Source organism: Micromys minutus (genome assembly GCF_963924665.1).
Source record: "Micromys minutus genome assembly, chromosome: 28".
In the NCBI taxonomy this organism is placed as follows: Eukaryota; Metazoa; Chordata; class Mammalia; order Rodentia; family Muridae; genus Micromys; species Micromys minutus.
The window spans coordinates 36,597,039-36,622,862 of record NC_137963.1 but is presented as its reverse complement, the minus strand read 5'-3'; the positions used below and the strand labels follow the sequence as shown (position 1 = coordinate 36,622,862).

Here is a 25,824-nt window from a genome sequence, read left to right as displayed (position 1 = left end):
CCAGTTTGTAGTTTACGTACTGATAAAGTTTTGAAGTATATTAAAAAGCATTTTTAGAAAACAAACCAACAAGCGCCGAGGGAAACTCCTGAGCTGGGGATGCTCAGATGGGGCATGGCTTGGACAAGCAGCAGGTACTACGCGGTACAACGCGGCGGGGCAGAAGCACAGCCTCACGAGGGTCCCCGAAGGCGCTTCTACCATCGCTGCACCCAAAGGCTGTGAGGTCGAGCTGTGGGCCTCAAACCGGGGGGAGCAGGGTGAACCCCAAAGCCACAGCCTCGGAGGGCGTCCTGGGTCCCGGAGAGCCCGGAAGGCGCGAGGCTGGGCCGGTCCGTAGACGTGCAGGCGAGCGCGGGTGGGGGCTGGGGGTCCCGGCACCGGAAGGTCTTACATCAGCCAGCCCACGTGCGACCCGAGGGCCAGGAGGCGCGCGCGGCCCGGGAGGCGGCGCCGCAGTCCGGGCTGAGCTTAAGGCGGGTCCCGCCCCGCCCTCCGTGCGCCTCCCCAGTCCGCGCTGCAGCCCGGGCTCCTGAGCCGAGCGGCACCGCGCAGGGCCGAGTGGAGCCGAGCAGCCGCCGCGTCGCGTCGCCGGTTTAAGCGCAGTGCGGGGCCTTGGCCGGGGGCGGCGGTAGTGAGGCCAGCGCCGCGCTCCAGCCCCCTTTTCCCTCCATGGTTTCTCTCCGCTCCCGCGAGTAACTTGGCTCCGGGGGCTCCGCTCGCCCGCACGCCCGCACGCCGCCCGGGACCACGCCGCCGCCTCCAGCCGCCTCCTTCCGACGGCCCTCGCCGCGCAGGCCGGGTCGCCTCTCCCCCCTCCGCCCCCGCCGCGGAAAGTTAAGTTTGGAGAGGGGGGACGAGGGGAACATGGACATGAAGAGGAGGATCCACCTGGAGCTGAGGAACCGGACCCCGGCAGCTGTAAGCAGAACCCCTCGGGCGCCCGCGCCCCCGATGACTTGCAAGTAATGGTGGCCACCTGCGGGCCACCGGGCTCCGGCCGCGGCGCGGGGAAGGCGCTGCTCGCAGCTCGGACGGGGACAGGGAAGGCGGGCGGAAGGCGCGGAGGGGGGAGCGAGCGCGCGGGCATTAACTCTTTGGCGCCCGCGGGCCCCCGTGGCCACGGGGAGGACGGCGGGTGGAAAAAGCAAACTTTGAGCCGCTCGCCCGCCCGGTCCTCTCCCGAAGGGAGCGCTTGTGCGTGTGGCCGGCGGCGAGGGCGGGCGCGGGGGTTGTGTAACGCTGGGAGCCATGTTTGCAGCCTCCCGGGATGCGCGGCCGGGCGGAGGCCGGGCCTGCCGAGGAAGCCGCGCCGCCAGGCCCGCCGCGGGGCCAGGCCAGGTTTCACGCGCCCTGCGGCCCGCAGGCCCTCGCGGGCCGCGCCGAGAAGGGGGTTCGGGTCCCCGAGGGGGCGCGGAGCCCCCCATCGGGCGCGGCCTGGCGGCGGAACGGGGGAGGGGCGGGCCTGGCGGCGGAGGTGGCGCAACCGCCGCCCCTCCCGAGGCCAAGTTTGAAAAAAGGATGCGCTTCCCGCCATTTTTCAAGCCTAAAAATACAACTTTGCCCCTCCTTTGCCCGGCTCGCCTTCGCCCTCGGCCTTGCCCACGCGGGCTTCCCGGGGCGGCCGGGCACCGTCACCGCGGTGGCTTCGCCCTCCCCCGCGCCGCCGCCCGGGGCCTTGCCCGAGAGGGAGGCCGGCCCCTCGGTGTGGGCGGCCGGCGGCTCCGCGCGCCAGCCGGGGCGCGCCACAGCGCCATGTTGGCGGGCGCCGTCTTCCTCCGCCGGGTGAGCCGGCCGCCCTCGCGCTGCCTGTCGGTCCCCGGGCTGCCCCCGCCCCGCGGGCTCGGCTCCGCGCGCGCTGGAAGCGCGGCTCTCGGCCACCGCGGGCCGCCTCGTCCCCTCGCGGGCGCCCTCCCCTTTCTTAAAAGGGCAACGGTGGCCGACGCGGGGCCGGGGCGGCCTGGGCCCCCGCACGTGCTCCACGCGGCCTCTGCGGCCGACCGTGCGCAGGCCGCGGGCCCGACGCCGCCCTCGTGCGCCGCGGCGCGTGTGGCCGCGACCCCGGGCCCGAGATGTCGTGTGGGCCGGGCGGCCCCGCGGCCTGGCCTGGCGCGCGCAGGTGACTGTGGCTAACTAGTTGGGAACTTGTGGAGATGCCCTGCCTCGGTGCGCCTGGCGTGCCCGAGGCTTTGTGTTCCTGTCACAGGCCTCGAGGTCGGCCCCGCCGAAGTGTGGGGCGGTCCCTGAGGACTGATTGGGTGGTGTCCCTGTTCCCGGGGCCCTGAGCATTTCACCGGCACGTGTCCCTTCCATCCCCGAGTCAGACATTTTGTGCCCACCACGTGCTGGGAAATTGAGTTGTTAGACCATCCTCTTCCATTAACTTGAAAAGATGAGTTAATGCCTTGGGCTTTTCACTCCAGTTAGCCTCAAAAATCAATAGAGTATGAAGTAACTAAATTTAGGTTAAAGTACCCATTTTCATCTTAAACCCTCTTGACAAAGTCAGGCCAAAGCCATGGAATTATAAGTGAATTAAGGACTACATCTTTAAAGCGCCTGCAAGCAACAAGTGGTTGCTGGATAAAGCGTTGGACACCCTTGGCCTCTACTGATTTATTACATTTTTAGCTTACACCATGGAAGCTGTGTAAACAAGTGTCTCCTGCCCTCCTGGGCCTCAGGCTAGGGGTGTCAGGGCACGCTACCTCCTTTCTGTACCTTGGTAGGTTAGATGGGCCTTGGGGAAGTTTCTTTTTGAGATAGCCACCAAGATTATGGGGCTGTGGAGGAAAGCTACTTAGAGGGAGCCAGGCCATTTCGTAAATGCTTATTTAGAAATACTTTGTCCTAAAACTGAAAGATTTACTTGAAGGGAAAAATTGCTGCAGATAATTTGTTCTTGCCTTTTTTTGGGGGCTGGGGGTGGTGGAGACATGGTCTTTGAGCAGTCTCTGCTGACTTCTGATCCCCTTCCTTGGCTTCCAGAGTACTGTTACCATCACACCAGACAATTTGGAGGTCTTGTGTTTGGTATGTATGCAGTGCCAGGCAATGAGTTCAACAAAGATGGTTCCTTTTAATGATTTCATCCCTCCTGAGTGTGCTGATGCTCAGATTCGGTACTGAGGAGGCAGAGGCAGGGGGATCTCAGTCAGTGTGAGGCCAACAGGGTTCTGCAGTGTGTCCTTGCCTCAAAAACAACACTCAGCTGATTGTATACTGTAACGTCCTAGAACTTACTGCAGAAACCTTTGGAACTTAAAATTGAGAGGTTGGCCCTTGGGACCCTACAGACTTGTGGGGGTGCTGGAAAGAGATCTCAACCTCCAGTTGAATTACTGTTACATGTCAGAGATAAGAGTGCAGGTCTGATAATTTAAACACTCATTGGTTGTGTATGCTTAGGTGTTCTAAGTCTTAGACACATCCTTATATACTCTCTGGTTAGCTTTCCTCCTAAGTACATAGGCTCAAGACAACAAGGTCAAGGTCAGCTACAGCTCTGTTGCTGATGAACTTGGGTGTGTTCTTTTCCTTAGGGGAGGCTTTTAAATACTTAATTTATTTTTTTCAAAGTCCAAACCAGCTCTTGCAGCAGTGTGTTTTCACAGTACGGGAAATGGCATAAAATGACATTGCACCAAAAAAGCAAAAGTAAATACCATTTTGAAAGATTTTATGGGCAAGAATAGAATTTTGGGGTGCTGAAGATTGAACCAAGGGCATGTGTTCTATCAATAACCTTCTAGTCTTATCCTCTAGTAAGTTTTAGTTTGTGGAAAATATATAATGGACAGGGTTGTCTCAGTGGTAGACCTGCCTTGGTATCATATGGGCCATTGGTTCATTTCTCAGATTGTATTAGGGGTTTTCAGGGGTTAGGGGTTGGCTGAGTGGTAGAGCACTTGCCGAGTAAGCTCAAAGCCCTTGGGTGGGGCACCTGGGGGGTGTTCACTGAGAATAAATTGAACATACTATTCATGTCATAAAAAAATGCTGGCACACAATAGCAAGGTGTGAGTAACGTCAGGCACTCAGGTGGCTGCTGGGTTGTGTGCCCTTTTAACCCTGCAGCCACTGACAGCTAGCCTTCAGGCCAGCTGTCTACAGTTTTCATGCAGAGTTAGGGAACCAAGTGGTTTCTTATTGGAGTGTTTTGTTTTTTAATCCCACCTCCACCCGTGAAACCCTGATACGCTGTGTGCTAACAACTGCTCCTTAGTCTTGTCTTTCCACTAAGCTCACGGGGGATAAACAGACCTCCTTAGCTGTCTTGTTGTCCTGTGTGGTCCCCACCCCAACTTTTGACATCTGTTGTTTAGTGTGATATAATTCTGAGCTCAATGGGATATTCTAATTGGTTGCATAGCAACTAATTGGGATTGTTTTCTTTTGTACAATAATACATCTTTAAAGAAAAGTGGATGGAGACTAGCAAAAAAAGGTAAAGATATACAACATAAACTTAACCTATGTCTGTGCTTTTTGGTGTTGGTCCACAAATTTGCTTAATTTCTTATTTTTGCTTGGACCATGTTATAAATTGGTTGCCTAGAGAAGAGCCCCAGTGACTGCCTTTATCTGTTACTTAATATTTTATATTAAATTGCTTTCTAGATTCTTTTATCCACCCTTTGGGCACAGGCGTTTTTCTGTTCTGGGGTAGAGTGCCTTCTCCACCAGAGCACGTTGAGGGGCTGCTGCTATCTGAGCCCAATGTGCTTTATTTATCTTTGGATTTTAACTCTTTGTTTGCATGTGTACATGTGCAAGTCAGAAGGTTACTTGTGGGAGTTCTCTCTCTTCCGTGTGGGTCTCAGATAGTTAGACTTGGCAGCAAGCATTTCTACTCTTAAGTTCTGCCCTGGCTGCTCTAAGTTCTAGAAGTTGCTGTGTAGACTAGCCTGTCCTTAAACTCAGATTCTCTTGCCTCTGCCACCATTCTGGACTTAATCTCGTTTTGTAGCTGGAGATATGACCTTTAGCTTCCCATATTCCTTTCCTCTTCCAAATTCTGGGATCAGAGGTCAGCATTACCTAGGGTCTTGGTGCATTACGCAAGCACTCTACTGACAGAGCTCCTTTCCCAGCCCGTTTGTTTTGTTTTGCTTTGTTTTTCAAGACAGGGTCTCCTCCTGGCTCTGCCTCTAGAGTGCTAGGGTTAAAGGTGTGCGCCATTATGACTGGCTAGCCTTGTCGTTTTATTGTGGCTTTGGGATTGAACCCATGGCTCCCAGCAGGAAGGGTTAGTAAGCACTCAGCTCTGCCCCCTGCCCTTGAATTCTTTATTTTTGAAATTAAGAAATAATGTGTGTCCCACTAAGTTCTTGGTCAGAGGACAACTGGGGGAATCTTAAGCTTCTCTGTGTGAGGCTATGTTTTGGGGTATTTAGTGTAGGGCAGTTTCTTTCATACAATAGGTTTATTTAGTATACTGCAGAGACAGGCAGGCATGGCAGTCACAAGCCACTGTTTACTTAGTGCTTTTCTAATTAAAAGGATTGGAAATTAGCCTGTGGAGTGTCACTGGGCTGTAGACAGGTTGGTGACGGCCACACTTCCTCCAACAAGGTCCCGCCTCTTAGTCCTCAAGTAGTGAGGTGACCAAGCCTGCGGGAGTCTTCATACTCAAACCACTACGACTCAAAATTCTATTTTTCTGTGCCTTTCCCTTCTAGGACAAGTATGTAATTGGAAAGATTGCCGACTCTGACCATAGGTAGAATTGGTTATTTCCCAGTGAAGGAAATGAAGAGAGGAAGGAGTGCAGTCAAGAAAGGGTTGGAGTGGAAGCCGACTTAGTGAGAGAGTGCTGAGTATGTGGCATTGTTCGTAACTAGAAACCCAGTGCAAGAGTCAAAGGAAAGCTGGTGGAGTACACCTTTAAACCTAGTGCTGGAAAGGGAACAGGGCTGCACGGTGACACTGCCCTAAAAATAAAATAATAATTAAACAGCAAGCGTTCCATATCCCAGGCAGCCATTAATCTTTAGCTGAGGATGTCCCTTCACATGCAGAGCATTAGCATCACGAGCCTGAGGCACTGTGGTTTGCTTCTTTACTTTATTCACATTTGAGAAAAAAAGCAAGTTCGTTGAGAATGACCAATGAGAGTCAACTTGCTCCATCTTTGAGCAGACTACCTTGCTGTCTTGGACTTCATCTAGCTGGCACACACACAGGTGTACAGGTCGGGGGCCAGGTTTCTCTTTACTTTTATTTGTGTGTCTGCACGCTTGCCACATACATTAAGTGCCTGTAGAGGCCAAGAGGATGTCAGATCCCCTGGAGCTGGAATTACAGGCAAATTAATTGTAGGCTGCCCGATGTGGGTACTGGAGGCTGAACTCAGCAGCAGTAGCAAGTGCTTTGAAACTGAGCCATCTCTTCGGGCATATTTTTTTGTTGTTGTTTTGTTCTGTTCTCTTCAAGACTCTTCTGAGCTGAGGGCTTACCTACAACTTCAGTGCCATCTAGGTTGATCTCAAGCTCCTGCCTACCCCATAGTCTAGCTGTGTTCTAAGACTGCTGACAGGCACTACTGCCGTGCCTTAATGCTTCTCAGACGATCTGGATGAAACCTGTGGTTCTACTGCCTCTGCTTCCTGGGAACCTGGCCTGTCCACTAGCTCAGGCTTTGTTGAGAGCTTTATAGACTTGAAGGCACCTAGCCAGTGGCACCTGAGACCTTTCTTTGAGTAACCTTAAGGCTTGGCCTGATGTGGCAGCTCCAACTGACTCATCAGGGCTTTTCTGGAAGTTAGGGACCTGTCTTTTCTTAGCCATGCTACTCCTGCCTAAAATCAAAACTCTCAGGGTTTTATTGCTGAGCGGAGACACCATTTTCAAAGGGTCTGGCTTACAATGCAGAGAGCTTTAGTCTATCATTGATAGTCATGGCAAGAAACATGGCATTATGCCGGCAGACCGGGTGCCTAAGGAGTTGAGGCTTGATTGTGATTATTGAGCCCTCAGCCACCTCTTCCCTCCCTTGCCCCCAGTGACACTGTCTTCCAACAAGGCTACACCTGCTCTAATAATAGTCAAACATTCAAAGACATGAGTTTATGGAAACCACCACGTGAATGTTTGTTGAACTTCTTGTCCTTCTTTTGGGGGCATAGCCCATACCTGTGCTCATCGTGGGGGGCGGTGCACCTTCACCAAGAAGTTCAGTGTTGTACCAGCCTGTTTCGCTTTTGTTCTAAAGTTTAAAAGATATTTGTGAGTGTATGGTGTGCAGGGTCATGACGAGCCTCAGTGTTTGTGGGAGTGGGCCAGTTGTACAGTCAGTTCTCCGCGATGTTTTGTATGAGCAGTGGGGATTGAACTCGCAACACAGTGCATTCCCATGGAATGATATTAAGGTTCTTTGCCATAACAGAAAGGCTTGTTGAAATCCTGTTTCACCTCACAAGTGAGACATAACATGCTTGGCTGTGTCCCAGGTCATCTTATTTTTATTTTTATTTATTTTATTTTCGAAGGTGTGCTTTGTGGTTGAGGCTGACCTGGAACTGACTCAGCCCTCGGTCACTGCTTCAGCTTTCAGCCCTCTGCCTCAGCCTCCTAAGTGCCTGGATTACAGGAGTCTTGTCACCATGCCCACCGCAGTTTATGAACATTCCTGGTGTTTAAAATGAAGTTCTTATGGAGGCAGAGGCAGGCCAGGGTAGCCAGGCCCACACAGAGAAACACTGTCTTTGGGCACCTTCCTTGATGACTCACAAATACAGGCCTAAATTCAGACCACCATTGAAACTCTTGAGTCTGCTGTGTCTCTGTGGTATTCATTGTTGCTCCTCAAGTGCTGTTCTTTTTTTCCTTGTAGGACTTCCAAAGCCAGACTCAGTCCTGCATGTTGTCAACCACTTTGGGCCCTTTCCCCAGTTCCCTCTTTATAATCTTTCTTCATTTTGCTCTTGGCCTTAGCAGGTGTATTTTAGCCCATATCTGAGTGCCTGGTGCTTGTCACGATAGGGTTTTTTTGTATAGCAGCAGTGTCTGCTTTAGATTTAGAATGCGCCTGAGCCTACCCAGTGATGGAGCTACCGTAGTATTGTGTCCCTTCTACTCCCAGTGGAAGCTGCTCAGCACTCCTCACAGTAGTTAAAACGGGAATCTTAGCAATTGAAAGAAGTATTACGGAGGAAATTGTTTATCCCAGTCCAGGAGGCAGTGTAGCAGACTCGTTAACACAGTGTTGTGAGTTCAATCCCCCCCTTGTTTTGGACATGTTATTAGTGTCATATCTTACGATATTTTTGATTTTATTGTTACATGGGAAACGAAAATCTTAGCTGGGCATGGTGGTGTGTGCCTGCAATACCCAAAACTCAGAAGGCAGAGGCAGTCAGAGTCTGAGAAGACAGACATCTCGAATTCGAGGTCGGCCAGAGCTGCATACATAGTACGGGCCTCTTTAAAACGGAAAAGATCTGAAACCGGAGAGTGTGCAGGTGCAAAAATCCTTACCAGGATTTATTTGGGACTTTTTTCTTTGAAAATGGCAAGGAAACGCCAAGCATGGTGCATACCTTTAATTCTGGCACTTGAGGCAGAGAAGACAGGTGGAGGTCTGTAAGTTTGGGGGCGGCCTGGTCTACATAGTGAGTTTCAGGAAACTCAGGGCTTTGTAGAGAGAGGCCCTGTCTCAAACAAGACAAACAAAAATGGCAGGGGACTTTATTGAAAATCTGATTGGTGGGATCAGTTACCCTGCTTCAAGCAGCAGGCTCCTTGTTCGAGGGCTCAAGTGCCCAGTGCCGCTTGTGGCAGAAGCACTTCTCCCTGTGGCCATGCCCGCGCCCCTCCTGGTTTAAAGAGACAAAGCCTGAAAGGACTTCTTGGTCCTGTACTTGAACTTAGACAAAGCCCCTTCAAGGCATAGCCATGGAAAGAACCGGGGCATGCACGGTTCACTTATGTTGTGAGAACTATTATGCCTGTGTGTGTGTTTTGCACGAACTAACTGATCTTTGGTCTGAATACTGTGCTGCTACAAGGCTAGTCATGCTTTCTATATTTGTAGCTGATCCTGCTCTTACATAAATGCTATTCTTGAATTTGGAAGTTTCACAGGATTGTATGTAGTTTTTGCTTTTGTTTCCTGTTACAGTTAAAACTTATTCCTGTTTTTGTTTGTACCCACAGGTTCGAGAACTTGTCTTGGACAATTGCAAAGCAAATGATGGAAAAATTGAGGGGTTAACAGATGAATTTGTGAACTTAGAGTTCCTCAGTTTAATAAATGTGGGCTTGTCATCAGTTTCAGACCTCCCGAAGCTACCTAAATTGAAAAAGGTAAGTATTCTTTAATTTTTTAAAGAGAATCATTGGGAAGGAGGATTTTCCGTGTGGTGTGATCACGATTTAGTGTCTGGCACTGAGATTTGGGGACTGTCTTCCATCCTAAGCTGGCTCAACGTGGTTGTCATCACTAGTGGTTACGCTTGGCCTGCAGTGCTGCAGCAGTGCTTTGGAAATAGTCCCTCATTATTACAGAGCGGTGCCATAAATAATCGACTAGTTGTCAAAAGCTTTATTTCGTTAGCTATGTTTTGTGCTTAGGCTCCGGTCTTCCCGGCGCCTCTCACTTTCCATGCTGAATGAAGACTGTGGGGTTGAGTATGTGCTCAAGGCATCGGATATGGGGGTGAGGTTACAGGAAGTTTACATCTGCCCCCATGGGTAGTGAAAATTCAAACCAGTCTTATGCAAGGACAGCAAGTGTTCTTGACTGTTGAACCACCTCCAGCCTTGTCGTGTAATTCTTAATAATTAGTTTAAAAAGTGTTGTGATGTGGCTAGAAAGTGCTGTATAATTATAAAATCTTGCTACAGGCCAGATCTGGTAGTATCTGCCTATAATCAGTTCTTAGGCAGAAACACGTGAAGGGCTGTGGGATCTCACTAGACAGTTGCTGCCTCCTGTGTCTGTGTGTCCCCCTAGCCACACCCACCCCCCAAAGAAAAAACCCACAAAAACCAAGCCTTCTGCATCTCTCTCTGGTTTAACCCATTGTTCATAGTTACCTTCCCTGCAGCCACCCTGTCCTGTCCTAGTTATTCCCAGAAAGGGCAGAATACTTAAGAAAGGGTTTCTCTTGTCTCTATTTGTCAAGGAAATGGGAAAAAAGGTTTGCTCCTGTGCATTGATAGGTGTAGACATCGGCTCAGAAAGGAACAGCAATTTTCCTAAAGCCACCCACAGAACTCTGGGTAGTGCTAGGGTCAAATAAGAGCCCTTTGTCTTGTTGAAGAAAAGGAGTGGCTCTTTTCACAATTCTTTTCTTTAAGATTTATTTATTGTATTTATACAAGTACACTGTAGCTGTCTTCAGACACACCAGAAGAGGGCGTCAGATCTCTTTACAGATGGTTGTGAGCCACCATGTGGTTGCTGGGAATTGAACACAGGACCTCTGGAAGAGCAACCAGTGCTCTAACCACTGAGCCATCTCTCCAGCCTCCCATTTCACAATTCTTAACTCTATGGGCACCAATCGGGAATGGTGCTCAGACATCCTTCAGACAAAACTCTCATACATAGAAATGTAAGCGGTTTTATATATAGGTCAGTGGTGGCACTGGTAAGATCGATGGGTCATCTAGGACTCATAGAAAGATTTTAGCATCTGTTCTGCATAAATTTGACCCCTAAATTAGTGTTTTTTTTCTAACCATCCTGATAAATGAATAGGAGTGGGTTTGGGCACAGTTGTCATTTCTCCCAGTGGAGAAGTTTGATGGAGGCAGTAGCACTCGTGGGGTGGTAGATGGGGTGACAGTAGTGTGTGCAGTTAGAAGAGACATGAATGCTAGTGATGTTCCATCAGTGACCTTCCTTCCTTCTGTTAGCCCTCTTTGGAAACACTTAAACACAGCAGTATATCCTTAGCTAATTCCAGATACATCAAGTCCACAGTGAGATTAAGCACCACAGTAGCTGTATTGAATCTTCCTCAAATGTTAGATTCTTTGAGACAAGGTCTCACAGTGCGACTAGGCTGGGCGAGCGCACAGTCCTGCCTCAGCTTCCCAAATGCTGAGGTTGCAAGCTTGCACCTCCACACTGGGCTTTTTCTGAAAAATGTAAACACTGATGATCACTCACAGGGCTAATAAGAAGGTGATCATACTTAAAAGGCAGATTGAATATTCTCACAGCTGGTAGGGGCTGTGTATGTTCTTCCTACCTCAGTAAAGTTCTATGCTAGTAAATGCTTTGGTGTGTTGTCATACTGTCTTCCTCTAGAAAGAGGTGGGTGATATTCTAACAACATGGTCTCAGCACAGAAAGGTAAACAGTTTTTAAAAATCACGAAACCCAGTGCTTGGATCTTTATTAATTATAGACAAGCGGGGATTTTTGTTGCTTTTTTTATTATTTTTTTTAAAGATTTACTTGTGGTAGGTGGGGTAAAACCACAGCATTCATAGCTGTCAAAGAACAACTTGGAATTCCATTCTCCTGGAGACTGGTTGCCAGGCTTGAGGCATGCCATTATTTATAGAGCTACCGCTCATCTGCCTTCCTAGGCTAGCATTCCAAAATCATGGCCATTGCTTCTGTATCAGAGTATTTTTTGGCATGCTAAAGACTGTTCATGAAGCCAGTGCTGTTTGTTTGGGTTTTCCTAATTTATGTCTTAGCTTTTTGGGGTGTTCTGACTTGTGTGTTGGGAATTGGACTCATGGGTCAGATGGGTCCTAGATAAGCACTCTGTCTCTGAGCTGTATTCCCAGCTCTTTTGTACCCTTTTTAAACTTTGAGACAAGGTCTCAAGTTGCATAGGGTGGCATGCTACCTTCGCCTCGTGGGTTGGTATGACCCAAGCCTCTGTCACTGTGTCAGCCATGTGAAGCTCCCACCTTTAGCACAGTAGGCATGTATGGGTAGAGTTGATGCTGGCTACCTGTGTCGTGACACGGGAATAACAAATGGGAACCACCTATGTGGTCTAAGGGTTGTTTGCTTGTTTACTATACATGTATCGGGATGGGGCTTGGAGGCCAGAAGAGGGCGTTGGATCCTCTGGATTGTGAGCAATCCAACATGGGTGCTAGGAACTGAACTCTGTCTTCTGGAAGAACAATGCCTCGAATAAACTTGAGTCCCATGGCCTGAGGCTTTAGCTGCAAAAAGAAGAGCTCGACTTACATAGTCTCTGCTTTCTTGACACTGGGAATGTTTTTTAGTGCCAGTTTACAGAAGAAGCAGCCTCTGGAGAGCGGAATTTACAGGCTCAGGCCTCGCACAAGGCAAGGGATCTGGTGCCCTCTTCTGCCTCCACAGGCACTGCATGCACACATAACACAACATTTAAAACAACAACAAAAATTCTCATCTTTGGCATATCTGCCTAACTCATCCCAGATGTTTCTGAAATGTATAAACTACTTGATTTAGATTTAGTCAAATAAAACAATGCTTATAACCTAATAGAAACAGGTCTTCTGGGAGAGGGGTTCTATACATGCTACGTGTGTAGAAATCAGAACAGCCTAGGGCAGTTTCAGGTTTCCACCAAGTGGGTCCCAGGGTTGAACTGGACCTGTTGGCCTTGGCAGGCAGCGGCTGTCTTTACGTGAGAATCACTTTACCAGCTCTTGTAGAACAAACTTTGCTTTTGTTAGAAGAATTTGCATTTTACTTCAATTCAGTAGTAAATGATTCTCTATTTGTTTATGTTTCTGTTAGCTTGAGCTCAGTGAAAATAGAATCATCAGAGGTCTGGACAGACTAGCAGAAGAACTTCCAAGCCTCACACATCTGAACCTGAGTGGAAATAACCTGAAAGATATCAATACCCTGGAGCCGTTGGTGAGTGGTCGGGAGTGTAGAGTGGGGTTGTTGTCATCTCATTGTCATGTTTCCAGTGGGAAAATGATTGGGAAGAATAGTTAGCTGGAAAAGTGCTGCCCTTCTACTCTTCCTAGAGTGGCTTTTAAAGTCTCCTTGTTCTTTGGGCTTTGCTCTCTTTACTGAAACTGTTGGTGTCATTCATGGAGAATTTTAAACATAAATGTGGTTATCTTAGCTTTAATCGTGTCTGCTAATTTTTCCTACTAGACTGACCAGGCTATTCTGTACTCCAGCAGAACAATCTGTCTTAGGTTACATTTCAGAGCGGTAGATGGGATGAACAGTTTGAGGCACAAGGGTCTTGTGCTTGGTGATGTTAGACTTCCCTGCATCACTGTGTTGGGTGGAAACATCTTCCTCAGTCTTAATGTAGATAAATTAAAGAGATCAAATTTTAAGTGCCTTTTGGGTTATAAGCAAGGTATGTGACCTTAAACTGATCAGACAGGACTTTATCCCTGGCCTTATTTAAGTGCTTAGAGAATAATCAATAAGTACGTGGTTTTGTTTTGTAAATTGGTCAGCTGTTGCAATGAGAGCTCAGCAATGTGGAAGCTCAGGAGTCACGGCTAGTGCAGGAGAAAGGCAGCCTCACACACCTTGTAGAATATGAAAATATAAAGGGCTTTACCTCACTGGAAGAATGCTCTGTTGGGGCTGTGGGTTTGGCTCAATTGGCAAAATGCTTGCTCAGAAAGCCCTGGGTTCCATAAGTCACACAAGTGACGATGTCCTGGTAGAATTGAAGTGGTCTCCCGTCCCCTTCAACAATTAATATTGAAGTAGTTGTAATCTCCTTGCTGGGCTCCTCTATGTCCATCTTTGAGCCTGTTTGTCACCTCTGTCATGCAGGTCTTACTTTCTGTTGCCACGTGCTCCCTCCCTCAGCTTTTCTAGTCTTAGTCTTTGTGTAGAGTAGCCTGTTTCCAAGTTAAACATATCTGCATTGCAATCGGCTTTATCGGGTACATTTAATATTTGTTCACTTTAGGCTTACAATCTAGAGAATAGACAATGGCTATCCTATTTAGAAGAAACTGAGTTTAGAGAGCTTAAATAATTGTTTAGAATTAATATCAGGATCAAGTTCAAATTCGCTGAAATTTATGTTGCCTTTGGGGTGTGTTTGTACATGTAAGTTGACTCCATACTAAACTTCAGTAAAATGGAATTCCTGTAGGAATATTCATACCAAACACTCTGCCGGGTCTGTGCCAAGCTGAAGAATAGCATCCCCTAAGTGTGTATGTGTGTGGGTGGGTGTGTTAAACAGGACCAGAGAGTAGCTTTCCTTGCTGGATAACCAGCTGCTCCAGAGTGTCTTGGAGACCTCAATCCTCTGGGAAGCCAGTGTCGGTGTTTAGCACTGGTGTGAGCGCAGATAAATGCTGTGCAGACATTGTTTGCCCGAGTGTTCCTGATCTATACCATGAAAGAGGGGTTGTGTGGCCATGCCCCTGCAGCAGGTGTGCGTCCTTCCTATAGTACTTGTTAGCAAAGCTCCTGCCAAGTGGATAGAAATAGTGTGGTCCTTCTTTATATTGGGGTACCTAAGGCTTGGTGACACCGACACCATGTGGCAGAGCTGCCATGCCCCGTACACACCAGCTGCTGAGTGAGCCTAGGCTGTGATGGTGCACACCTGTAAGCTCACTCAGCACTTGGGAGGCAGAGAATCTTTGTTCAGGGTCAGCCTGGTCTACAGTTAGTTCCAGGACTGCCAGGGACACACAGGAAAAAACCTGTCTTGAATAAGAAGAAAAGAAAAGCCTGAGCTAGGTTGGATTTCTGGTTCCCACTTGGAATACAGAGCACCCGTAGGGATGGTGGGGTACCCAGTGTGGACTTCTGAACATTTTAGAGTGGGGAAAACACCATCTTCATCCTCATCACCACACATTGTGAACACTGCCTTGAGCCCAGTCTTGACAGTCAATGCAATGATTGTGAATGCCTCTGCTTGCTACAGGGACATTAACGAGAGACAAAGAAGGCAGCAGTTCAAACTTCCTGGGACACCTTTTTTAAGAGACCTGGGCCATCCAAACCATCCCCCAAAGCCCTTCTAAATTCTAAGAAGGCAAGCAAAATTATTGTTAATAAAATGTTTAATGTTTATTATGGCTAGCCTATTAGCTGAGGTCAAGTTTCCAGCATGGTACAGTTGTTAAGTTTTTAGCAGTGTTTACACATTACATTGGGATCCTGTATAATCTGTATTCTGAGCCTGTTGGCCTGTAAATTCAACATCATTGCTTTAGAACAATAGCACAGTACTGTAGTTATGTGGGCTTGTTGTGCACTTGCTTTTATTTTGTTTCCTGCCATACTCTTTGGCATATTCAAATTATTTGATAATGGTGCTTTGTCAAGAAGTAAGCAAACATCTAAATTTTCTGCAGCTCAGAGAAGGGACAGCCTTGGTCGCCCTGTACAGTAAGTAGATTAAGCAATGCCTCAGTCCATTAAGTAAATAATTTTTAGTCAATCCAGAGATGGTAGTGTGTGCTGTCCTGTCAGCTTCCTGAAGGGTCAAAGCAAGAGAACTGAGTCGAAGGGCAACCTACAAAGGCTCCATGGTGAGACATACGCTTTAGGAAAAGGTGGAGGACACATTAGAATAATAGGAAACTGCCTGAACTTACTTTCTGGTATGTCTTACTGGGTTAGATCTTGAGTTGGGGGGTGGGGCATCAGTTCCAGGCTACCTGGGCAGCAAAGAAAGGATTTGTCTCCAAACAGAAAGCTCGTAAACAACCTGTGCTGATTATTTGGGGTGGTATTACAGCATATTTTCCTTTTTGGCAAGAAATCATACCTGAGTTTCTAAGGTGAAGACTTGCCCAGTAGGAAACCTAATATGAAGGTTACCTGCTAGAAAACCAGCCACCCTAGAACCGACAGGGCTGGGCCTAGCCTACCTGCCTTGAGACATTCGGGACCTGGCCGTTGGAAGCACATTATTTGATGGAAATCTTTTGTGATTATACATTGTATGTTCGGGTGGGTATGACATCTGTCTGTGTTTCTGCTGCTGGGCCCTCCCTGGTTCTGTGCTTTACTCTGAGAATAAACTCTGAGCCTTTTCCTGATGGAGGGATGAAGGGCCAGCAGCCTTTCCCTGAAGGGTCAGCTAATAAACACACGAAGCTTTGTGGGCCCTAGTCTGGATCACAGCTGCTGTCAGTACAGTCTAAAAGGAGCTAGCTGTGCGTGAAAGGTGGACAGTTGAGTGGTAGTAAAACTATTCTAGCTGGGCATGGTAGTGTGTGTTTTTACTCTTAGCACTGGAGAGGCAGAGGCAAAGGCAGGAGGAGGATCTCAGGGAGTATTGGAGAGAAAAAAAAACAATTTTAGTTTACAAAAATAGCTAATGAGCCAATTAGGCAGTGCACTGCTTGCTGCCATTCTGGAATTTTAAAGCCAACTTTGGAAGAGAATCACAGAGGCACTTTGGCCCTAACAGCAAAGTTGTGTTGCATACCTATTGGGTCATGTGAATGTGGCGGTGACTTTGCAAATGAAGCATACTGTTGGGTTGTTAGAAATGCTTTCATTCAGGGTTTTTAAATGAGGGTCTCGTGGAGCTGACCATGACTTTGACCTTTGGATCATCCAGCCTTCTACATACTGAGGCCTGCACTGCTACTTGTGACATGGTGTGGGGATCAGATCTGTGGCTCTGCAAGCACTCTACCAAATGAGATACGTCCCTGCCCTCATGTCCATGAGCTTTGTTTAATTTTGAGAGAGCACCAAACTGGGGGGGGGGGTGCTGTGCACTCTGCGCTCTAGAAGGTCGCAGGAGGATGTCTGTATGACAAGGCCTTGAAGTTTCCTCTAGAGAATCTGGTAATGTTAACCTTCTAGAGATCTTACAGACAGGAGTGTGGGGTTTCTCTTCCTGAAATCTAAGCTCTTGTACGCCCTTCTACCCGTGCTGGCATACCTCATGGGCGGGCTCTGTGTACATCTCAGTTAGGTCACACTTAAACTCCTAGTGCTACCAGGAAAAGACAGTTCTCAAGGGGAGCCAGAGCAGGAGGGGACTTGGTTATTAGGAAGGTGACAAAACTTTGCAAGGTTTTCCTATGTACAGGAATGACTAGGTAGCAGCTAATCAGTGGGAAGCCTAGAGTTTTGCCTCTTGAAAATGGAACGGTGACATGTTGCTTTTATTTAGGAATTGTGTTTTTTGGTTCTTCACTTTAGAAAAGGTTGGATTGTCTGAAAAGCCTGGATCTGTTTGGCTGTGAGGTCACTAACCGGAGTGATTACCGAGAAACTGTCTTCAGGCTCCTGCCCCAGCTGTCCTATCTGGATGGCTACGACCGAGAGGACCAGGAAGCACCCGACTCCGATGTGGAGGTGGATAGTGTAGAGGAAGCTCCTGACTCAGATGGAGAGGTGGATGGTGTTGACAAAGAGGAGGAAGATGAAGGTGGGTAGATTGGGCAGCTTGTGACCTGACGTGTGTGTGTGTGTGCGTGTGTGTGTGTGTGTTATAAACTCTGGGGCATTTTAGAATGCTCAGAAATGAAATGGTTTTATTAGTAAGTGGATTTTATATGTCTCTTTGGTCAGTGGCTAATTCAGTCACACAAGCCACTGGAATCCTTTATGTGCTTAAAGAGTTCAATATTTCTTTGTCTCCCTGGCTCTGCCTATTGTCCCTCAAGTTCAGTGCCTGACCTACAAACTTCAAGATACATTCTTAGATAGCTTTTTTTTTTTTAATTTATAAAAAGTATGATCTCAAGTATAATGGAATTCATGGGGAAAATGTTTCTCAGGTGTGTGTTGTAGCACGTTTATAATCTCAGCACTCCAAAGATGGGAGTCAGATTCACAAGTTGGGAGGCTGCTCTTATTAATCATTATTTTTCATATGCTTAAGTGTCTTATATTTTTGAGTGAGTCTGGGTAAAGTCTTTGAAACTGAAAGCTAATCTTTTGCTTGTTTTGATCTTTGAGACAGGGTTTCTCTGTAGCTCTGTCTGTCCTGGAATTCACTCTGTAGACCGATTTGGCCTCAAACTCAGAATTCCACCTGCTTCTGTCTCCCAAGTGCTGGAATAAAGGGGTGTGTCACCACCACCCAGCTTTCATGCCTTTAATCTTAGCACTTTCTGGTTTTTGGTTTTGTTTTGTTTTAGTTTATATGAGTACACTGATGCTGTCTTCAGACACACCAGAAGAGGGCATCAGATCCCATTACAGATGGTTGTGAGCCACCATGTGGTTGCTGGGAATTGAACTCAGGACCTCTGGAAGAGCAGTCAGTGCTCTAACCACTGAGCCATCTCTCCAGCCCATCACAGCACTTTCTAGAACATACAAGATATCAATGGCCAAGAAAGCAAAGAAGGAAAAACACTGCTCGGTGTTGTCTGGCTTTGGGCTTTACTGAGGTGTGGAGACACCATGACCATGGCAACTGTTAAAGAGAACATTTAATTGGGGCTGGCTTACAGTTCAAAGGTCTAATCCATTAACATGGTGGGCATGTAGGCAGATACGGTGCTGGAGAAGGAGCGGAAAGAAAAAGCAGCAGAAAGACTTTAGAACTGTTAGACCTGTTTCGGTGACACACTTCCTCTAACAAGGCCACACCCCCTATTAGTGTCACTCCCTATGGCCCTATGGGGGCCATTTTTAGTCAAACTATCACAGTTTGCTTTTTGGGGGGGGAAGGGCAGGAGTTAAGACAGTGTCTCTGGTAGTTTATGCCTTCATACCAGGCTTCCCTTTTTAAAAAAGTATTGGAATTTTCAGGCATAGCAGAAGTGGAAAGCCTCCTGTGTGCAGTTGACAGATTTTATCAGTAAGGAGGGGTATAGTATTTGAAGCTTCTTGATTTTGGGGTGGAAAAGATCAGCTGTAAGTCTCTCCTGGTGTTGTGGAGACCAGCTTGTTGTAGGTCAACTTGGGGCTTGGTCACCTTTGCAGGTAGAAAGGACCCTGTGGGTCACCAAGGCTATCTGTCCTTTCCTCCTTCCCTCCCTCCCTTATTTCCAGTTTTCTAGGGTTTGTCTCTAACCTTGGCCACCTCTGCCTCCGTAATGCTGGGGTTAGTTAATGCTCATCCTTAGTCATTTCTTTCTTGGGCTGTTTTTAGAAGGAGAGGATGAAGAAGAGGAGGAAGATGAGGATGGTGAAGAAGAAGAGGATGAAGATGAAGAGGATGAAGATGAAGACGAGGATGTAGAAGGAGAAGATGATGAAGATGAAGTCAGCGGGGAGGTGAATACAACTGTTTTCTTCCCTGTTGGTGCAAAGGGAAAGATGGCCATGGGTTAGGAAGGCGGGCAAAGGCTGGTTGGTAGCTTTTGTCCTGAGGTAAGAGGTATGACTGCTGAGTGCTGCCTGGATTCAACACTCCTCTCTGAGTTGTGGTTCACAGTTAAATATACTTCTCCCTTGAGAGAGCAGCTAAGTTTTGTGTAAGAAAAAGAGTGCATGCCTATAAGCACCACCTCAATTCTATCCTGGGCTAAACCAGATTGTCTTCAAAATTGTGTGCACAGGGTCCTGGGTTACGTCAGCACCCTACAAATAAAGTATGAGACTCTAGCGAAAAATTTGTCCAAACCAATCCTGAAACGTAAGATGGTAAAAACGTGTATTGAATTTTCCTAAGCCAGAGCCTTGTGGGTATTCTGTCCTTGGGCTACGCACTCCTTTAAAAAAAAAAAAATGTTTTTATTTTGTCTGTGTGTACATATCTGTGCATGCATTTATACACACCACATGCACATCTGGTGGTCATTGAGTATTGGGTTTCCTGGGACTGGAGTAGTGGGTGGTTGTGAGCCACCAGGCAGGTGCTGGGACTCAAACCTGAAGGCAAGGCTCTTGACTGCAGAGCCCTCTGGCACTTTTTTCTTTTTTACTCATTAAAGACATTCAGCCAGCATTTTTTAATGAGGAATTGGTGATTGGGGATTCCTGTAACCCAGGCTAGCCTTGAGGCACTGACCCTCCTCTCCTCAGTTGCTAGGATTACAATTGTGAAACGTGGCGGGTGGTTGGTTTGTACATGTGTGGTCACACCCGTGACACAAGCTGCATGGAGACACAGGAAGGCAGCTTTAATGAGTTAGTCTCTCTTGATTCTCCCTTTCATCTCTAGCTTCCAGTGACTGTCTTAGGTTGCTGGGGTGTTCTTGAGGCCTGTTTTTACTGGTTGAGCCATCTTGGCCAGCCCATGTGTTTTAGCAGAACCTAATGTTAAGCTATTCTCTTGTTTAGGAAGAAGAATTTGGACATGATGGAGAAGTTGATGAAGATGAAGAAGATGAGGATGAAGATGAGGATGAAGGTGGGTGTGATGCATATACTTTGGTTTCCTTCTCATTTAAAATTAGATAAAAGTGCTCTCAAGGTAGATTTTGGTTTGGTTTTTGTTTTTAGAGGTAGTATCTTAACTGTGTTGCTGGGCTTGTCTTAAATTCAGTGTTCCTGCCTCCCCTTCCAGAGGTGTGAGATTTGTGGCTCTGTTAGACTTCGGTCACACTGAAGTGCCCTTGGCCATTCTGCTCTTTCGGTATCAATGATCCAGCTCTGAGTGCAGCAGGCATAGAACACCAGCCTGTGTAGAAACCTTCTCTATTGGGAGCAGTGTAACGGTGCCGTGTGTTGTTTATCTCAGAGTAACTTACTGTGTCTCTAACAGTGAGGGACTAGGACTGGAGTTTTTATGTGGTTTGCCTAAGGTTTAGCTGTGACTGGTATGGCTTAACAGGCTGGTTATGTATGAAAAGCCTCGATTCGTTACTGTACCAGCTGAGGTGCTGCCATGCCTTTTCCCTGTCTGGCCTTGGTGGCCTGGTTATTTGGGGAAGCATATACCTTGCTGTCTGGGATGGCCCCAGACAGTCGCTGCCGCTGCGGTGTCTGTACAGCGCCCTTTCTCTTTTCTCCCCACTGCAGAGGAGGAAGAAAGCGGGAAAGGTGAAAAGAGAAAGAGAGAAACAGATGACGAAGGAGAAGACGACTAAGACCCGAAACAACCTGCAAGAAGCAGAACTGTTGAGTATTGGTTGGACTGCTCATGGATTTGGTAGCTGTTTTCAAAAGGTAGCTGTGATCCCAGCCCCAGGACACCCCCACCCAAAGAGCCAAAGAATAGTTCCCGCGACATTCCGCCTTCCTCCGTTTAGCCCCTTGGTAATCCACCACCAAGCCTGGGGACTTCTGCCCCAACAAAATTGTAAACGTTGTTAGGTTTTCGTGTAAGACTCTTGCTGTATCGTGACAGCTGTGATTGGTGAGCTGACCGTCCTGGCTGCCGTTACACTGCGATTGTAACAACATTTTTACTTTCTGTACAACAAGGAAAAGCTTTGTAAATAAAATCTTAACATTTTGGGTCTGTTTTCTCATGCTTTTCTTTTCTTTTTTTAAGACATTAGGACATTTTGTGTGATAACTGCCAAAACCGTATTTTCTAAGACTAAGCAAAATAAATGCATTACTCTTTGGTAAAGCCTAGTTGTACTCTTCACATTTCTAAGTAGGCTCTTTACTAGCTTGCGCTATGTCTGTGGTACAGAGTTTGGGGTGGGGTGGTGTCTTTGGTATAATAGTGATGAGGAAGCAGGATCTTTGACCATCACTATTTGAATCCTCACTACTAGTGACCGGGAGAGTAAGTGAGCTACTACTTAAAAATGGTTTGGAATCTGAAATAGTGGGAGAGCACCTGCTTAGCATGGATAAGGCCCTGGGTTAGTGTTCCATGCAGCATCAGAAAAAGTAATGCAGTTTATGTGTCGGGGAAGACCTTAACCATATGCTGACGTCTGGGTCCCTTTAATCTAAAATTGAAGGGCGAAGGCCAGATGACTTGTCGAGCCTCAGTGTGTATGGCCTGTGATTCCACGGACAGGAAATGCTCTAGGTTTTTTTGTTTTTTTGTTTTTTTTTAATGGACTTCACACCAAGACAGGAGCATCTGTATTAGACTGATGGCTGACCTGAGCTCAAGACAGGCGTCTGAGCAGGAATTCTGAAAAGGCCTTGCCAACGGGCAGGCAGGTCCTTACTCAGCCCAGTGACTCTGAGGGTGGGTATGTGCTCCCTTTTTGGGGGGCTTGAGGAAGAAGGAGTGTGTTCTGTAGTGTTAGAATGCTTGCTGCAAAATCATGAAGGCCGGAGTTGGGATCCTAACACCCACATAAACAAGCAGGGACTCCTCCAAAAGTGCCTGGGATGCCAGCCCCAAGGTATTAGATGCTCTCTTCTGGACTGTGTATACAACCTTCCTCCCCAGCACCTCCATACATATCCTCAGGCACATATTTTGGAGACCCAGTCAAATGCCAAAGTCAGTAATGTGGGTTGATGTTAAGGTGATACATGATTGGACAGTGGAGAAGCAGGCAGGGGGGGGGGGTAGGAAAACCGAAAGAGGAGAGGAAAAGATTCTGAGGAGATGGGCATGTGTGTTTCCGCATATCTCTGGCTTGATAAGGTTATTATTTCTAAGGATTTTTATGGGTCTATTTATCTCATCTAGATGGGCAGTTTATATCTTTGTCTATTGGTTGTAAACTTATTGTAAAGAGGGTTTGTGGATTGAGAATTTGATACATGAACCTGTTTGAGGCTACCAGGCGGTGGAGAAAAGGAACACCAGGACAGAAGCAGCAGGGTTGGTGGAGTGAACCGTGCCTGAATTCTCAGAGGCATCCTGGGGCATCAAGATGGAGATCCCTGTGGTGCCAGATGGCCCCAGCAAAGGGCAAGATAAAAGACTAAGTCGCTTTATAATGCTTACCGCACCACAGTAACTGGATGGTTGTTGTAGAAGTTTATAGGACTTTCCAGTGTCTGTCCTGAGATGTGCCAGGCTAACAGCAAAAAGTTGTTAGCTCACAGAGAAAGTCAGCCTTCAGTGTTCGCAGTATTAAGTGACAGGGCTGGGGAGATGGTTCATTCCATGGTTAAGAGAACTTGACTGCTCTTGGAGAGGGCCAGTGTTGGGTTCCCAGGACCCATATAGTTGCTCACAACTGTCCTATGACTACAGTTCTAGGTCCCCAGAACACTAGGTACACAAAGCAGGCAGAACATTCAGACACAATCTTAGAAATCATAGGGAAGGCCTAGGACAAGGAAGAGCCATGGCAAATAGATGAGAGGAGGCAGTGAGGTGAGAACCTCAGAGCTGACCAGGGAATTAGCATAGAGGGGGTGGGGAGGTGGGGCCAGGGACCTGACCATGTCCTTGTCACTTGTTGGCCAAGATTGTCCTGCATTTACTATGGTATTCGCCTCAGTGTCTATGTAAGGGCTAGAGAGATGGCTCAGTGGTTAAGAGCACTGACTGCTCTTCAGAGGTCCTGAGTTCAAATCCCAGCAACCACATGGTGGCTCACAACCATCTGGAATGAGATCTGATGCCCTCCTCTGGTGTGTGTGAAGATAGCTGCAGTGTACTTATATATAATAAATAAATCTTAAATATATAAAAAAAGATAATAGAGTAATCCTTAGGCTGGGGATTGCTTGGTTTCTATCTTGGTTTTACTTAAGATTAGGTCTACCAGAAGCCTCTGACATGCTTGTATTGTGAATGGGACTTAAGGTGCAGCTACCCTTTGCTGAAGAATGCCACAATCTTCTAGAAGAGTCATGGCGAAACCATCATGGCGTGGTGTTGCTTCCAGCAGTTAGAAAAGTGTCCTGGGTGGGAACTGTGATGGACCCCGGACATCTAACTAATGGACGTGCTTGAGTGAAATGCCAACGGAGGTGAGAAGAGAACCGAGGCCTGCCACAAACCCTGTGTCCTTGGCTTAACTCCTACAGAAATCCAGTTCTGGGGCGATGTCTAGGAACTGCAGTCTTTCAGAGGATGGTATAGATTCTCGGAACCCACATAATGATGAACTAACTCTTGAAGCTTATACAGTGAACACAGCTATCTGTCAGCCACATTCAGGCTTCTGGGCATGATTGAGTCTTCTCTAGTATTCTTGTTGAGCTGTACCAACCTAGCATCACAAGGGACGACAAAACTCTGCCCTTTCCTGTGACCTTCAGCTTTCTCCAGCCCTGTCAGGTTGTGCTGACATCAATTTTAATGAGGCTGATGACAGTTTGGAAAGGGAGTCAAGTTACTAGCCTGCTTCAAGGCTGCCAAGGAGCCGCAGGAAAGCCACCAAGATTGCAGTAAGTATGAAAGGCCTTCCCAGGTCTGATGAGCCAGCCTGCTAGACAGTCTGATGGGAGAACTGATGTTAGGCTGGGGGTTACTTTCTCACAGGAAGAGGCTTGAAGACGGTATATTTATGAGCACTGTCTTGTCCCAGAGTGAAGCAAGGTCTCAGTGTCAGAACACTGGGCTCAAACCAATTCCTCTTTACCTAGCAGATACTCCACAGCTGTCCAGTTCCCAGTGTAGACCATTCCGAATCCTGTCTAACCAGCAGTGGGGGTATTTCTAGTGCCCTTTCCATTCTTCATTCAGAACAAATGGGTTAGTGGGAGATGTCACCTAAGCTTGGGTCTCATGGGGGAGAAAGGCAGATCAGAAGGGGCTGTGCTCCCCCTCCCCAGCCTCCCACACCCCTCCTCCACACTAACTCAGTCCCACCCCTGCACTGCCCCAGAGTGAGTGAGATGTTTTCTAGAGAATTTAGCAACACCAGTTAAGTTCATTGGGCTGGTCTGTTAGGATTCTGGGCAGGAATTAGCATAAAGTTGGCTTTCATTGGGAGGAGGGAGGTGGTTAGATTCTTGGGGTAATCTGAGTCTTGCATTTCCCATCAGGTGCTGGAACAGGATTTCGCACAGCCAGGAATGGCTGACTGGCCAAAGATTCCAACCCAGTGCTCCGTGATGCAAACCATGTTGCTTGGGCTCCTGGCTTCTGGGACAGTTCTTTTGTTTTGGGCACAGGGTTTCTCTGTGTAGCCCTGGCTGTCCTGTAACTCACTTTGTAGACCAGCCTGGTCTTGAACTCACAGAGACCCGTTTGCCTCTGCCTCCCGAGTGCTGAGATCACAGGTATCTGGCTCAGTGGTGCTGAGAAAGTTGGGCTTTTTGTAATTAAAGGAGGTTGGTTTTACTTTGCCTATGCGTTCAGATTTTTGGCCTCATAATTTTTACTCTGTTGAAACAGGGCCCTTGATGAACCTTAAGTGGAAGCCAGGGGAGTGTGTGGTGAAGTTTCCTCACCTCATGAAGGGGCGAGAATTCAGTGTTCACACTGACTAGCAAGACCTTGTTTCCAAAAGTCAAGGGCTGGGAGAACAGATGAAGTCTAGCACTGTAGCCGTGGACCACTCAGGATGTGATTCAGTGTAAGTACTGGCTGCTGCCACTTTTCTTTGAGGTGGCCTACAGAGGCATCTTGGCGAATTCTGTTCTCCATCTGTAAAGTGGGGTTGTCCTTGGTGAACTAGTGCATTGACAAGGCTATATACCTAAGGGGCACTGGGTAGAAAGGCTGGGGATGGCTCTTCCTAGGGGTTTTTGTTGGTAACAGACTTACTGTGCATTCAGGCAGGGCCTAGGCATGTGAGTAGTCCTTAGTTCTATAATGCCGACGACTTCTAGGTCCTCAACATGGGACCTAGGACAGCGGAAGGGAAGAGGGAAGCCATTGTCTGGGCAGTAGCCATGGTATTGGGAAGTCTGGCAAGGCAACAGTAGCCACAGCCTTTGGTGTGGGAATCTCTCAGGCCATTGTCTTGGTCAAGTTCAGGGAATGACAGGACCTTGATCTGCCTTCGAGCTGCCACTGGTTCCCTGGCCGTATAGTCATCCTTGTTTTGTTTGTTTCTGAGGAGGGTTTCTCTGGGTAGCGCTGGCTGACCTGGAACTCACTTTTAGACCAGGCTGACCTTGAATTTAAAGAGATCTGCCTGCCTCTATCTCCCTAGTCCTGGGATCAAAGGCTTGCCTCTTCTGTTTTTAACTGGAGTCTGACTATGTTAGTTATA

At 47.7% G+C, this 25,824-nt stretch overlaps 1 protein-coding gene across 1 annotated transcript; it reads left to right on the top strand.

Moving 5' to 3' along the window:
* Positions 1-510: 510 nt before the first annotated feature.
* On the top strand, positions 511-21,245 carry ANP32B (acidic nuclear phosphoprotein 32 family member B). Its single transcript, XM_080940005.1, has 7 exons — positions 511-921; positions 9,157-9,306; positions 12,707-12,829; positions 17,084-17,312; positions 18,990-19,114; positions 20,123-20,192; positions 20,804-21,245. Exons 1-7 carry the CDS (start codon positions 868-870, stop codon positions 20,869-20,871), a joined length of 819 nt encoding a protein of 272 aa, XP_080796131.1. The 5' UTR covers positions 511-867; the 3' UTR covers positions 20,872-21,245.
* The last annotated feature ends 4,579 nt before the right edge of the window (positions 21,246-25,824 follow it).

Coding starts and splice junctions, on each gene's coding strand:
- ANP32B (XM_080940005.1), top strand. CDS start 868: ATGGACATGAAGAGGAGGATCCACCTGGAGCTGAGGAACCGGACCCCG. Junction 922..9,156: donor GGAACCGGACCCCGGCAGCT/GTAAGCAGAACC, acceptor TTGTACCCACAG/GTTCGAGAACTTGTCTTGGA. Junction 19,115..20,122: donor AAGATGAAGTCAGCGGGGAG/GTGAATACAACT, acceptor TCTCTTGTTTAG/GAAGAAGAATTTGGACATGA.